At 40.3% G+C, this 16,056-nt stretch overlaps 1 protein-coding gene across 2 annotated transcripts in view; it reads left to right on the top strand.

The window, feature by feature from the left end:
• The window catches only part of nrxn2b (neurexin 2b), a gene marked incomplete at its 3' end in the record, with an annotated part of 633,819 nt that overhangs the window by 113,575 nt on the left and 504,188 nt on the right, over nt 1-16,056 (top strand). For both annotated transcript variants that reach the window (XM_084551818.1, XM_084551817.1), the window contains exon 2: nt 4-33. In XM_084551818.1, the coding sequence (XP_084407944.1) occupies nt 4-33 (30 nt within the window). The remainder of the gene's footprint in view (nt 1-3; nt 34-16,056) is intronic.

A 16,056-nucleotide genomic window follows, 5' to 3' on the forward strand; every position in this document is an offset into this window, starting at 1 on the left:
AAGGTCTGGCGCACCTGACGTTAAACGACCAAGGTATGGGTTCATTCCTTTTTTATTTTGGTTCTGTTTTTTTAGAGGAATTGAATCAGCCTCTTCCCCCCCTCCTCCTCCTCCTCCTCCTCCAACCCCTCGAAAGTACCGCTTTTCCCCCACGATTTCCTCCTCTGCTTTTTACCTCCCCTCTGTGCCATATCCCTCCATTTCCCCCACCAGAATCCTCCCTTGCCTTTTAATCCTTTGCAACATCCGACCCGGTTGGTGTCCCCTTCTTCGTCACCTTCTTCCACATCTCTCCATTTTATTTATTTATTTATTTATTTTTGGGTTGTACCTCCTGCTTCTCCTCCCTCTCCCCCGCCGCCATATCTTTGTGCTTTTCTGTGACCTCCACCAATGTGTGTCCCACCCTTTGTCCTGTCCTATGGCTCACGTCCTGGACCTTCACCTCTGACCACCTTTGACCCCGACGACCTGACCCCAGGGGCTGAAGGTAACACTTTTCTGCTCTCCCTTCTGCTTTGGGTTTGAAGAACAAACAAACAAAAAAAAAAAAACTGCTGATTCTGTTGGAAATGTGTTTTATGGTCAAAGCTCCAAGAGCAAACTGTGTCCAGACTTCCATTCACTAACACTTCAAGGTGAAAGTGTTGTCGAATGTGCAGAGTTTGTCATCACCACTCTGCTCACATTCCTATTGTTTGGCATTCAGAGTTTTTCAAAGGGCAACAGTTCAAGTTCTGATGAAACCTTGAATTTTTTATATATATATATATATATGTGTTCTCCTGTTCTAAGAGCAAATGTTTTCTGAAATTGTTTTGACGTTGTTATGAACACCTGATGTTATCGATGCTATTCTGTGTACATTTACAGCACACGCCCCACGACAGCTGTTTAATCTCTGCCACACCACACTTCTTCCTGTCTCTTTGATTTCCTTCTCCTTATCTCATGACCTTTTGTGCATTTTGAAATATTTTTTCAAAGCGGTTTAAATCGCAAGCTTCAGATTTCACGTGAACATTTGATGTCATCTTGTGTACTGCTGCAGCCAAAAAAAAAAAATGCATTTTTTAAGCTGCACGCTTTTGCAGGACTATTTTCTTTCCCCCTCACAGTTTGGTTCTCCTCGTTCTCTGACCTTTCTCTGCCTCTGGCCTCCCAGAGAGGACTGCACATAAAAAAAAAAAAAAAAGAGTGTTAAAGCAAAGTTCACAAGAGAGGAAGAAAGTGCGGTGCATGTTCTGACCTTTACTAGAGTGGAAACAGCTTTGTCTCTTCTTACTTAGTTTAACTTTTTCACATTATATTCAGATAGTTTTCCTATTATCTCGTCATTTGTTAAGACACTAAACCGAAAAAAATGTTCCACTGAATAGTTCAAAAGTGACAAGTCTTCGTCCTGGCTCGTATGCCTTGTTCAGACCTCTTATCAATATATAATCACAAGTGGCCAGCTTAGAGTACAGATGCAACAAAGAAATCATATCTGATTGTTCAGACCACATTTGGAGATGGCGTCTGACCACATTGTTTATTGCCAGGGCTAAAGTGTTGCAGCAGAGAGCAACGTAATAAATACATTGAAAACAAAATCACAAATGAAATATTAAAAAGCAGTAGTAAAAGTAGCCATGTGGAGGTAAGTTACTGTATTTCCTCAATAATGACCGGGTCCTTTATTATTCTTTTACGACCAGAGAGTTTTCTTGTTCATGGTTCTGAATCATTGTACAAAACAAGAAATCACTGCTTGCCAGTGTCCTACTGAAACTAAGATCTAATCACAAGTGGTTATTTGAGACACACATTGAGATTTGTTTTATGGCGCCATAGACTGTATATAAATATGGACTACACATCCCCACTTCCTCGCCAGTGGCGGCTGCTGGTCTTTCAAATAGGGGAAGCCCAGTTTTGTAAAATTGGCCAAATATTACATCATTAAATTTAACAGGGTTACTAATTAATTCTCCTTATATTGTATAGGCCTATGTTTATAGTTATTATTAGTTAATTACAGTGCATGAAAATGCACTCTACTGTTATCAGAAGTGTTCTTCGTATTATTATTATCATTCTTCTAACCAAAATTAATTTAATTAATTCAGCTTGAATCGTTTAACGTAGAAACTTCATTCAACTTTTAAGCTATCAACTTTTAAACTACAGTGGGTGCAGCTAGCTGGCTGGCTAGTTTACCCCCTACAATTGCAAATAAACGAACTTTTTAAAACTAAAATGAAAACAAGTAGCAAACTCAATAACGCTATATATTCACGATTTTATTTTGACAGATGGAAATAGTGCGATATATCGCAACAAATAATTAGCAGTAGCTTAGTATTAACCCTATGGTATTACTGTAACTTCACTCGCCATCCGCATGGGACTGACCTAAAATCCTTCGATGCAGAAGTATTCTGGTATAGGCTTAAAGCGCTGTCAATCACGACGAGTTCCAGCCACGTTAACAGTTCATCCAATCATCATACAGAAGCTCGGCGTCCTGGTACATCCCACTGCCCATTCACTCCCAGAGACGCCCGGCTTCCCTGGAAGTGACGATTTTGGAGCGTTTGTCCAATAAATGTCGAGCTTTTTTGCCCTGAGATCGGCCCATTCTGAAGCCCCATTGAAAGTCATTGAAGCCGAGCCTCAATGGGTTTTTAAACGGACCGTGATATGAGAAAAAAAATCACGATAGACGAACGGCTAAAACTTATTAACGATTGTGTTATTATAAGAAGTAGCCATGAAGTCGATCATGTTCTAGCACATTTTAGTTTGAGTAGTAACGTAAATTCGTAGTATTTGACGAAATTGCCAGTGATATTTTAGGGGAGGCTGAGCTTCCCCTGTAGTCTTAGAGCAATCGCCTCTGTTCCTCGCATTGGCAAAACTGACGCTAGTTTTGCGGGGATACGGGCGGCGCTATTTTGCGAGTTTGGAGCCAGAGTCTTCACATTATGGTCCGAGAGACACTCTTTAAACAGATATGGATAACAATATGACAAAAACTTGTACGTCCATTCTCCAGATGCCGTCTGCCGCTGCTTGATTCCAACCAGTGTATCTGCATGAGTTTGTCAGCCATGCCGGATGCCTCCTCTTTTCTATGCTCTACTATTTTTACACACAGGGTCTACTTATTCCAAGTTTTTAACTCTAGTTGAAGTCAAAAATTCACTTTTATCTTAATACATTTTCTTTTTATCTCTTGAATTTTTGCCAATCCGATGCATTTTAAATCCCAAGTTCTTCTCCAAAGCTCACCCCAGGAGAAAACTTATGTAAAACGATTCCCTCTCAGTTGTATCCACTCTTCTGGAGCTAGATGTTGACCAGTTCATTATTCCTGTATGGCTTAACACAAAGACGGGACACGTGCCCCCACAGACATTCACTGCCACAAGCAGATAAATCATAACCATAATCCCTTCATCTCTATGCAGCCCCAGCTCTGCCCTGCTTCGACAATTCATGCAGCCAACTGCCATTTAACTCTATCCTGGTCCGCAGTCCATCCCAAACCGGGCTGACTGTTTACTCCAGCCGCACGCTCGTAGCGAGCAGAGCACACACGGAGATAATAGAGCATAGCAGAGGAATAGGAAATCTGACATTAGAGCATCCAGCCATCTCCATCATCTCCCCGGAGACGTGCCCTGATCTCAACATCCAGACTATGTCAAGGGCACAGCTCTACAATCCCTGTACACTCGGTCCCCAAAAAGTAGCAGCATCTAAACTCGTATGGTGACTGAAACTGTAACTTTTTTTTTTAAGCAAGGGAATTGTTGTGGTAAAAGTTGTAAAAGATAAATGGAATCTATCGAACGCACAGCTGAGCTCCTTTAAAGTCCATGTCACCCAGTTCTCTGTCCTTAATTTCCTCAAGAAAATAGCCACCAAACTAAGCACAGGCCTCCGTCGGAGCTCCAACACACAGCTCCTTTGGAGATTAAATAACAGGACTACTATAGCAATGTGTTTTTATTTTATTGTATTATTTCCTCATGAGACCTAAGTTAAATAAAAGTTATATAAAGAATGTCACAAGGTAAATAACCAGGAGGATTGATGCCATATTATCAGAGTTCAAAGTAAAGTAGCTGATTATACTTGTTTCATCAAGCAGTGCCTGGCTAGCCACTGATATTGATTTACCCTGTAGCCAGAATTAATACAGTGTTTGTTCCCAAGGGACAGGCCAAAAACATCTTAAAAGAGAAAAGAAAATCAATAAACCTATTATAATATGTTTTTTTTACTGGAGTATTTAGGTACACTTCAGCTTTCAAGGCATCAACTCTTAACTACATGTGTGCACATGCACACGACACGTCCATGCGTGTGAGGATATGTACGTTTTTAACAAAAAGAAAGGTTTCCGGTCAGGTTGAGTGATCAGAGGCAGGCGCCTCAGCCATCACATAACCAGGCCAAGAAAATCAATGTCAGTCTCCTCTCAAACCCAAGGCTGTCCTTCACAGCTGTAGGAAGGACAAACCCCAGGCTTCAGTCGCTGCTGATCTCTATCTGCCTCCCTCTAAGACTGCTGCTGCCCACCACAAACACTGGCCTGCATACTTATTTTACAAATAAATAGTTTTTTTTAAAGTCGTTTAAGAAGAACTTTGATCCGTGTAAACTCTACTAACAATACTTTTCAGTAGTCAGAGTAAATTAAATGGGTGAAATGTTTATATAAAATAATTATAAAGACAGAAAAAAACAGATGCTTACATAAAATCTGGCAAATTTTTGCCTCAAAAAAATGCAAAAAAAAAATTAGATGACATTGTAAAATTAATTCAGTCTGAAATTTAAATATTTAACATTTAAAAAGTTGAAATAAATATATAAAACTAAATGCATTACACACTTATTTGCAAGGGAGATTGTTCTTGATTGTTGCAGCAAAAAGGCAATCGGTATGTTTTGGACAACATTCACAAATGTCGGAAAAAGGCAGACATTTACATTCATCTTGATCTGTTGATTCAGAATTTTAACAATTAAATTCATGAGCCCAGACATAAACAGCAGTGGTCCAGTCTGAGCCGTGCATTGTAGTTTTAAGAAAAGGTAAGTTGTTCTAAAAGAGTAGATCTCGCTGTCAGAGACTAGACAGGTCAGTACTCAGAGGATATGCACACATGAATTTTTTAAGTATCTGTTTTAGCTTTCAAAAAACAAATGTGCACAAAGCTCTCCTTTTAGCTAAAACTACAGAATCACGCACTTAACTCTGTGCAGACGACTGTGGCATCACACAAACTAATCTAATATGTAGTTGTGTTCATGTCATGAAACTCATTTTATAGTAATCAACTTTAATGTGCAGTTCACACTGTCCTGTATTTAAATATAGATGTAGCCCATTTCCCTCGCCCAGCAGTCTCCAAGGTGTTTACGTATGGCTCCAAACAGCAACCCTTTAGCTTTGACAAACTAATTAAAGAGCTTTAAATAAACCTTTATTAATAGAAAAATCTGTGCAAGTTAATGGCTCTAAATTGGGAATCTTTCCAGCCTTTTAGCTTTGGAACTTCACATGATTTTTCCTACTACCACCACCACCACCACGTCCTGCTCTTTTGGAGAGGCCAGCATGACGCATACTGGGAATCAAATTAACCAGGCCCTGGGAGATTGTCTCTTGGCAAGTTTAATGTAGATCTCCTTGGAGATATTGGACACGAAATGAAGGGAATATCCAGCGTGATCTGTATCTAACCTCAAATGTAATAGACCAGGTTCGGGCCAAGATAGCCATCTCTGTCTCAGCTCACTGAGGGCAGTTTCAGGAGCCGCTTTAGACTAGGCTATGTAAAACACTGAAGTGCAGTGAAACACAACAATACAGTATTTATTTCACAAAACATTGTACATCTTACTAAAGGCTGTTACAAGAAGCGAGAAGTTTGTTCTTGCAGCCCTGGTTTGGGAGTTCTTGCAGCTTGACACATCAACCAAGCAGAACGTTTTTCTTATGTGGTCTATGGTCAAAAATTGGAAGTGGGCGTGGCTAAAGCGGAAATGCTAGAGCCCTAACCCTAACCCTAACCCTGGGTAGAGATCGGCATACTATATGTGGGTGCATGCCGAATGAACAGCATGATCCGACGGATGCGGTCCTCAAAACGACTGGCCGACAAACCCGAAAATAATAAGAAAAGTGCCTCTCGTTGTTGGTCTCCGGCATCTCCCACAATGCTTAGCGTGTGTGATGTATTCTGCAGTGGGAGGGCCCTATGAGGACTTCTCGTGCGGTATAAATGACCTGGCAAGAACAAACTTTTTTCTTGTTCTCACAGCCCTAAGAGCGAGAACAAATTTCTCACTTCTCTCGGAGTAACAAGCTTAAGAGTATAATCATTAAATAGCAGAAAAATAAACAGCAGTCTCATTAAGTTTACAGATGATCACTCCAACTTCTTTTATGTGAGTTTACTAGTGCTGTATGAGCAATGCTAATGGTTAGTTTTGTAGGTTATATATTATAAATGTTTTTTAAGATGGTTTTTAAATTTTAGTAAAGCATAAATTGTTAAATAATAATGTTAAATATTAATCAATTTCAGGTCAAAGCTTCCCACCTTTAATTTAAAAATAAAACAATCATATTCTGTACTTTTCAAGTGCTTTTTTTTTTTTTCTTTTATCTGTTTTACTAAGAAGGAGCCATTGGATTGGTTCCAAATCCGTCCTGCAGCTTGGCAATGACTCCTGCCCGTCTCATAAAGAGCTGTCTTCAGTGACGGAGAAGACCAAAGAGTCCTGCAGCATATGGCACGGGGGCCCCCCTCGGAGCCTTGATCCCAGCATTAAAGAGTTAAGAGGAATTACATAAATAGACAGAATAAAAAGAGGCAACCTAAATCTTCAGAACTGTGGCAGGTCCTCCAAGATGCTTGGTGCATCCCCGGCTTTCGAGTACCTCAGAGGATTGGTGCTATTTTAAAGGCACTCCAAATATTGACCTCACTTTTAACATGAATTTGTCTGAATATTGATCAGTTCATTTGAATAATGCACTTTAGAATTCAACTGATTCAATGGATCAAATCTCTGTGGATGTTAAATAGATACTCTGCTACTGCCTCGAAATAACTAATTTAATTGGCTATAGCTTGACATCTTTAACAGATGGTTCAGTATTAACGCTGAAGAGAAAATGCTATTAATATTTATTTTTCACTGATTTAAAAACAGTCCATTCCCCAAATGTAGGTTAAGTTAATACAATACACGCAATTATCTGAATATCGCAAAATAACATTAAAGCCTTCAGACGTGCTCCTTCTCCTCTTTCACAACTTCCCAGTCAAAGTGTCTCGTTGAGGGACAGCTTCTTAGAGCTCTGTTAATTATCTAAGAAGGTGAAAACGTACCGCTGTCATTTTCTCCCAACCATCGAGTGTTTACCGCTGCGTCTCCTGCCAGGTCGCATTGGTTTTCTGTCATTTTAATGGGCGGCCAAGGAGGTGCCAACGCCGCTGTGATGACTACCTGTGTGTTACAGCTTGATTTGATCTGAAGGAATAATTAGCAAAAAATAAAATAACAATAATACAGCTGGGTTAATCTAACAGGGAGTAAAAACTGAATTAAAATGAATCCTAGCTTTTCAAATCCATACTCATTTACATAAATAGGGATTAAATATTAAAGTAAAGCACCTGGTTACTAATATTTTGTTTTTTATTAGCATGCATTAACCTTTAAAAAATATTTTTTGAAACGTATCTCCTGAAATTGGTACTATCTAGTCTAGTCTTTATCTGGGCTCGCACTACAAAAGTTTAAAAACCCTTCCCAATTGTAAAATCAAGTTGCAGCACACAAGCCCCAAAGATATCTATTCTTCTACTTACACAAACTACAAGTTTTGAAAATAACAGCAGGACACGCTCTACAGGATATTATTTAGATTAGATCTGGGAGCTTTGAATGTACCACCTCATTTAATCTCACAGGTAAACAGAGAGGGTGGTACAACAACGCGCTGTACTTTTGTAAGACATTGCTGTGAGAACACAATAAAAAAAAAAAAAAAAAAAGCAGAAGACTAAGCGAGAGGAGACGGTAACATGGTTGGGGAGATGTGATCAACATAGAGAGGACTGGAAGTGAGATTTAAACTTTTAATCTCTCGACAGTCATATGCTTGCAAACATCAGAAGGAATGTTCACCGTTGCTAGACAGCACCCCCAGCTGCGCCTTGTCCTCGCATACTCCGTTCTCGCATTAGTTATTGTGAAAGTACTGGCATAATTCTCCAGGTTCCTGAAACCGAAATATCAGCATGTGTGATACATAGAGAGTATAAAGATGGAAGGCGGAACTGCTCCTCAAAAGTGAAGTCAAAGCAAGTAGAGCTCCCCCTGGTGGTTGGCTGCAGTATGGGTCATAAGCTCCACCTCCTCCATGTTAGTGGGCGGGACTTGGGCCAAACTAAAACACTAAAATACACGTCAAATAAATTTGGATGGTTTCTGTCATTTTAGGTAGTTAATATAATGTTGATGCATGTTCAAGTGTCATTGGATAAGTTTAGTTTTAGTTATTTATTTGACGCTATAGGAACAGGATGTGAAACAATGGTGACTACCAGTTGCCATGCCGACCGCTTCGTAAAGTGGCCCTGTGGGACCGTGAGAGTTGTAAAAACAAAAATATGCAAGATGGCGCCGCCCGTATCCCCGGGAAAATAGCGTCAGTTTGGTCAATGCAAGGAAGTGGAGCTGCATTGTCCATATTTATATACAGTCTATGCTGTGATTTTAATGATTCTGCGGGTGGTTCGGAGGTTTCGAGATCAGATCTGCTGACGCCTCACATTGCCAAATGAATGGGCCGAGCCTTCGTTACCAAGTCAGGTCCAAACCGGATTTCTCCTCCAGTTCTCGGAAGGTGTGAAATGAAAGATAAATCAGCCCAAAACTCACGTCAGCTAAGCCCAGGTGAAGCAAGGACACAAGAGAGGGATATAAAAACCTCAGGCCTACTTGGCATGTACATCGAGCAGAATCGAGCTCCATTGATGTTGGAGATGTCTCCCATCCAGCAGCTGAAATTAAAAATAATTTCATTTTCATATATTTTATATTTCTTACTTGTAAATCGTATTTTAAATTTTTTAAATGAATCCCTTTTATGGAACAAAAAAAAAAAAGGTATCAGACAGTAATGCTTATTGAGAGCAGAATATTTTTTTAAATAAGTTTAAACTTGTCTGGAGGGGATCTGTAATATTAATTTTTTTTTCCTGTATTTCTTTTAATACTAGAAAGGGAGCAGTTAACAAATCTACCACAGTGAAAAGTTGCAGCAGCCTTGATTAAATTGCTGGTTAGGTGAAGGTTTGTCTGCATATGTTCATTTCAGATCTTAAAAATGTTGCCTTTAACAATTTAACCGTTAATCTCACAATAAAACCTGAATGAACATGTCAGTGACGCAGAAACTAAATAAATGAACCAACAAAGTAAATGGCTTTACATTAGAAACTAATGTAGGATGAAGATTTAAACAGGACCTTGTCTGATCTCGGTTTAAGCCACTACAACAGTCATTCACAGAGCTTGATTTCATCCTGTTGAAATATTCATCCTCGTCGTGCATGTGAAGGGATCATTTAAAATTTAGCAGTGACCTCTTCCACCCTGTTTAGCAGACGGGGGCATGGAGGGGAGGTGGGGGGGTGGGGGTGGCTGTCTGGCTTGTAGCCTGCGAGGCTACTGCAGAGACATTAGACCAGGTTGACAGAAGTCCTCACACAGGCAGAAATTTCTCCTGACGCAGCAGCGGCGGGCTAAAATGGACGGAGCTCTACAGCAGACTGATTCTGCTCCATTCGGTTTCCACTGTAGAAAGAGGAGCCGGGGATGAGCAGATCTGTGCATACAGTTCCCTGTCCATGCCTTTGTACTATTTTTATATCCAGACTCTGTTCTCCGAGTAAGACTTTGAGTCTGTTAACGCACCATTTTGGATTTCATTATGGAGCGTGTGTCAGCTGCTATAGAGAGAAAAAAAATAAACACCTCTGCATGCAACTGGATAGTCCTGCAACCAGTCAGAGGAACAAATTATGTATCCTGCTTCTCAGCAAATGGCTTAAACCTCATTCACACGGGATTAGTTTGTACCTGGGGACGTCATGTGATTTAGAAATTACCCCCCCTACATCTGTGTTTTGTGTGCCGCATTCACACGGGATAAGCAAACTGTGTTTTACTCAGATTTACCAAACATAGTTTCACTCCACTTCATGTCAGAGGACATTTTATATCTGATTAGTAATAAATACATAAATATATCCCCGGGGGGAGCAATCTTGAACGACCTGGCGGTATTTAAATCAGCCCCGCCTTTTCCGATGAACACATTACTGCTTGAATTAATGATGTCATCTGTCTGAATGGGTCAACGACATCTCGACTTAGCACCCTAACAGCTGTCCAAACTTTGATTTATAGCAAATCCTTCATCATAATTCTTAAGTAACAAAAACAAAACAAAAACAACACAGAGATGCAGATTCAAATTGGATGGGTACCATCACAGGACCTCTGTGTTAGGAGAAATAGGGTAGGTAATCTGCGGCATAATTTGTATTTTAGAAATTACGGACGTGGCCGATTCACACGGGATTAACATCACAGACGACGTCCACAATTATTACAAAATACTAGAGGTTCCCAGCTCAATCTAGTCCTGTGTGAAAAAGGGCTTTAATCTCAGTTGACTTTTAGGTTTAGACTTTAAAGTTGGTTAGTTACTGCAGAATCTAAACATCTCGCTTCTCAGACGGCAACCATTTAGTTGCAAACAAAAGCAATTCAGAGTGGATGGAGTTCTACAGCAGATATGACTAACGTCTCTCTTATTCTTTTGTCCATCACCGTAAGAAGGCCCGAATGGTTTGATTGGCCCGGCACACTCGCTAAAAATTTGTGGGCGGGTTGACTTGGCGCTCGAGGATGCTTCTTAAACTCCAAGCCAGTTACATTGAGGCAAAATGATACGCACAAAAGCCCCAAAGTATTTCCTCAAAACTAAAATGAAAATGCTTAAAATTTGACACGTTGGTAAGACGTTATCACACTGGTAGGTGCACTGTTTCCCATACAGTGTTAATACTATGGCAGCCCGCCAGGGAAAACGGCACTCATGTAGCATGTGAAGCTATTTGTGCTGTCCACTTGTTAAAATTGACGTTACCTCCACTTTTTAAAACCCGATGTTTGTGCTATTGATGTTTTAGACCATGAAGATTTACAATTATTGAAAGAGATTTGTTGAAAACCTGAAGGAAATGACTCCAGGCGTAACGCGAACTAGCTTAACTTTAGCGCGCTAGCTAGCAAATTTAGATTGAAAGTCAACTTTTTACTATAAATTAGATTTACCTGCTGTTACTTTATTTAAACTTTATTTCAACATATATTTGTCCAAGGAATACCACGCCTCAACAGTATTATGTTTAGTATTCCTGTATATAAACGGCACAGGCTGCTGCTATTTGTCGCTAAATCCAATTTCCGTGTTACGCATGTGTCATATACTGTTAAAATAGTTTGTAATAGTTGGGATAGCGTCATAATTAGGGGGTTTTATTAGTTATTTTTTTAGTAGAAAGAATCCCCCCCCATGCACACACACTTTAGGAGGTGTGGGAAAAAAATGCCATCTAATTAACCATCCATTAAACAATATTAGAAATATCAGAATTTCGTAGTTAATGTCGTGTTGTGGCAGTCCTGACTTGTAATCACGGTCATGACGCTAATGCTGATTGACGGAGCTGGACTGAGGCTACCCTGCGTGACCTTCAGTGAGCCCCTTGGGTGGAGCAAATGGCAGAGTGTGAGGTGTGTGACAGTCCCAGTCCCCGTGCCCCCCGTCTGAGATTGATTGGAGGCCCGCATTGTGTTTTCCAGGCTAGTCACGCCTCATTATTGGCAGCTTCACTTAGAGAAACTGACAGGAGGCATCATACGCCCAGAGAAGTCCCACTATACTATGCACACTGCTGCTAACACACACACTTACACGGCAAACTCCCTTACTATACTGTAGGTATTCCTTTAAGACTTTATTTTTGAAGGAAAACAGGTGAAGGGTTGTTCAGGAACAATAACGTGAGTCGGAAAAATCGTACATTTTGACAAAAAAATTTAAAATCAATGAGATGTCTGTAACACTGTTAGGTATAATATGTTTTCCAGGTTTTAGGTTGCTTTACAGAAAAGGTGATACCACAAAAAACTAAACCTGCTCATGCAAACAAAGCTTAAAATCATAAGGTTAAGATTGTACCTTCCTTTTTTTGTTATTAATATCACCGTTGCATTAGAGAAATGGGTTTGACATTTGCAGTTTGACAAACGGAAGAGGATCAGAAAGGATTCAATTCTGTTAGATAAATTGTAAGAACTGCAAGCGTAGGAGTTATGTTACAGCGACTTTACTGCAGCAAATCACCTCTGTAAGTTAAACCTTCTCTGTTGTCCTCTGTTTCTCTTCCTCGCTAATCAGCGGAACTTGACTTAAAGGCCGAGGGCGCGCGGTTTTCACGAGCAGGACGTTAACAGTGCGGGTTGGCTTCGGAATCCCCTCCCGTGAATTTGTAATGAAAACACAGATCATCACCGTATGGCGGCGCACAGCATGAGACGATACGTGCCATGTCTTTCTAGTAGGCAAAGCAGCACACGGCTCCTATCTGAACTAGAGAAAGCTGCAAAAGTACGGCAGTTCATCATCAAATCGTCAACTGAGGCACTTAATTTCTTATCCCTAGCAATTTAACACCGTCATCACTAACGGAAATCACAATGGCCGCTGAGAGGAACACTAAATCTGTATCAGAGACTTTCTCCTCAAGGAGGACAAATACATTTTCCTGATGCTAAGTTCAACGTTGTTTCATTTATGCATATTTCATGTGTAAATGTGAACAAACAAGTTCAGCCTGACAAGCGTCTAAATGGCATACAAATTGCCTCCGATGCCGGGGGGCAGATGTAGTAACCCCAGTTCAATATTTCAGTAAATTGCATGTATTATTACAGATAATGAGGGTAGACCCCTTTTATGATCTAACAATAGTGAAATAGTACATGAAGAAGACAGTGTTTACTACAATCTTTAGCTGTAATTCAAATGCAATATATGCTAAATTACTCTTCTAGCATACTTAGATTATATACAATCCTTTTAAACTCCAAGGCGGCTGAAGCCTCGACACACACTTTATAAAACAGAAGCAAAGAGAAGATAAGGCTTCTTTTTCTGTAAGTAAACTGTTTATTTGTTATTCATAATCCTCAATAATGTGCAGTATATGAAATATAAATCAGGGAATTGAATGCCGCAGTAGTTCCCTGTTTATTTCCTGCCTCTAAACCACTCTTCTCGGGTGAGTGAACACCGCCCAGACAGTGCAGCAGTTAAGCCAACTGCTGACTTCAGATATGTACACTGCCATATAAATTTGGCCAATCAGCGTTCTTTCAATTTGATGAAGGGGAAGTAAAAGAAGAAAAAAACAACAACATTATTTTACTGGCGCAAGCGGAGTCAAGTCAATCAGTGCTGCGGCACTCCTGGCTTGGCCCGGATCATAATTGTACAACAAGGTAGCGTTAATGGTAGAACTCACGTGTGAGGCTTTTAACTGACAGGAGGCAGAATTCAGAACAGGTCAATGATGGCAAAGATCTGCCGGGCGTAATCAAATCGTTTGTGTGGGCTCTGTGCAGTGACGGATGGAAGACAGCATCTGAGCCCTGCTGAGTTGAGAGTTTTTTATTTGTTTTTTTTTCTTCAGTTTTGGTTGAAGCACATCCCATAATGGAACTCAAATGGCGTGTTCCCAGGCTCAGAATTTGGATAAGAAATTAGTCCGACTATGCCAGGCTAGAGCTGATCACTAGTGCTGTGCAAAATCTATCTACCAGTCAAAAGTCTGAGTATATCTCTTTGATAATCAGTGTATGAAATTTCCTTAAAATTGGTGTATCGTTAAACTGCATTACTTAAAGGGGAACTACTGTTTTTTACAACCTGGATCTTATTTCTGGTATAAAATCTGATCGTTTACTATTTATATAGATATTTAGATCTGCGTATATCCATATAGTGGGAGTGACTGGGGCACAGAGACGCAGCATCTAAATAACGCATTATCTGCCGCTTGTTTTTTGCAATATGGCTGAACATTTTTCCGATTCTGAGGTTGTGGACGAATCATAGCAGTAGCAACTTACAGGTAAACAAGCCGACTGTCGCAGGTGTGGCGCGGCTCTCAGAGATGACATCATCCAGGTCAGAAGACATCATCCGGGGTCTGCAGGTCAATCTACAGATCCCGGATGATGATAACAGGTAACTCTGGACTCAACGGGGAATAGCACTAGCTTACGTTAACAAAATATTGGTGAAATGAATGAGTTCCGCGGCAGATAATGCGTTATTTAGAGGCTGCGTTTCGGTGCCCCATTCACTGCCACTATATGGATATAAAAAGTTATATGGGTGAGTAAACAATCGTATTTTATGCCAGAAATAAGGTCCAGGTTGTAAAAAACAGTAGTTCCCCTTTAATTCATTTATTTTCAACACGAGCAAAAACTGTGTTAATACCAATAATCACCAAGCCGTCCATGGACACGTCTACACAGTTTGCAGATATGAGGTTGGCTTTTAGTTTGCTGCAAGGCATCATTAAATATTCAGTTCCGACAAATAGTAACCACCAAATTTAGCTTGCTAAAGAACAAAATATAGTTTCATAACATTTACCAAATGATGATGGGGATTTAACAGTTTGTGAATTTCTAATAGGACGGGATACTTTCAGGCATGATTGACATGTTACCAAGGCAACCGAATATGTCAATAGACCCAATAGACTCATTTATGGATAGAGGCCATTAATGCCTAGTGCATTCAGTCATTGTTTATATGTTTCCATTGGCCTTTCTCTTTTTCCTTTAATTCTGTTAACCTTTGACCCCAATATTTTAGTTTTTTACGAGATTCAATGTCATGAACCTATTGTTCCATCCCCCCAGCTTGTTGTTTTTTTGTAGTTCTTACTTAGAGGGCAGTTTAATTGAATTTGGCCCACTGGGTATTAATCTTAGGGCACTGTGGTCAGAGGCTGGAAATTGGATCCAGGTCAGGTTTTTACATGTTGTAATTAAGGTCACTGGGGGCAAGAAGGGGGGGGGGGGGGGGGGGGGGGAGGGAAGGAGAATAACATACTAATACAGAGCAGGTGATGGAGACACAACTGAACGAGAAGCCTGGAAGCAGTAGTGGGTAATGCAGCTGTTTTGGAGGAGTGGTAAAAGAAAGGAAAATGGAAAAAAATGGGATAAAAGATGAGAGCAAAGAACAGGCGTCCCAGAATGTGAAAAATCATTATATAATCACAAACAAGTCCCTCACTAATGATGATAAACTGACATCCCTTGTCTGCAGTCACCGAGGTATGCTACAGCAACACGCTGACTTGTGTTGGACCAGAGAAATGAAAGAAATCACCCACGCTTTGTTCGAAATTTAAAAATAAGTGACCATGAGGTGAGCTGACAAAGAAACGGTCTGGAAGCGAGGTCCCACAACATTTGAAAACCGATTTCTGCTGCAAAATGTGAAGGTGACCCATACAGACTGGAAACACAACAACAACAACAACAACCTTTTTCCGCCATTTGAAAGGAAAACATTGCTATAACACCAAGTATAACTGTGCTTCCAAACCATAGACAGTGTAAAGGTGGACGGCAGAACTGCTCCTCAAACAGTGAAGCCAAAGCAAGTAGAGCTCCTACCATGACTGGCTGCATTATATGTCATAAGCTCCGCCCCCTCCAAACTAAAACACAAGTGCACATCAAAGAATTTCATTTCAAGGATGGTTTCTGTCATTTTGGGGAGTTAATATAATGTTGATGAACGTTCAATTGTTAATTTTTTGGTTTTAGTTATTTGACGCTATAGAAACAGGATGTGACATAATGGCGCCTACC

The sequence above is a fragment of the Chelon labrosus genome (assembly GCF_963514085.1).
Source record: "Chelon labrosus genome assembly, chromosome: 1".
NCBI lineage: Eukaryota > Metazoa > Chordata > Actinopteri > Mugiliformes > Mugilidae > Chelon > Chelon labrosus.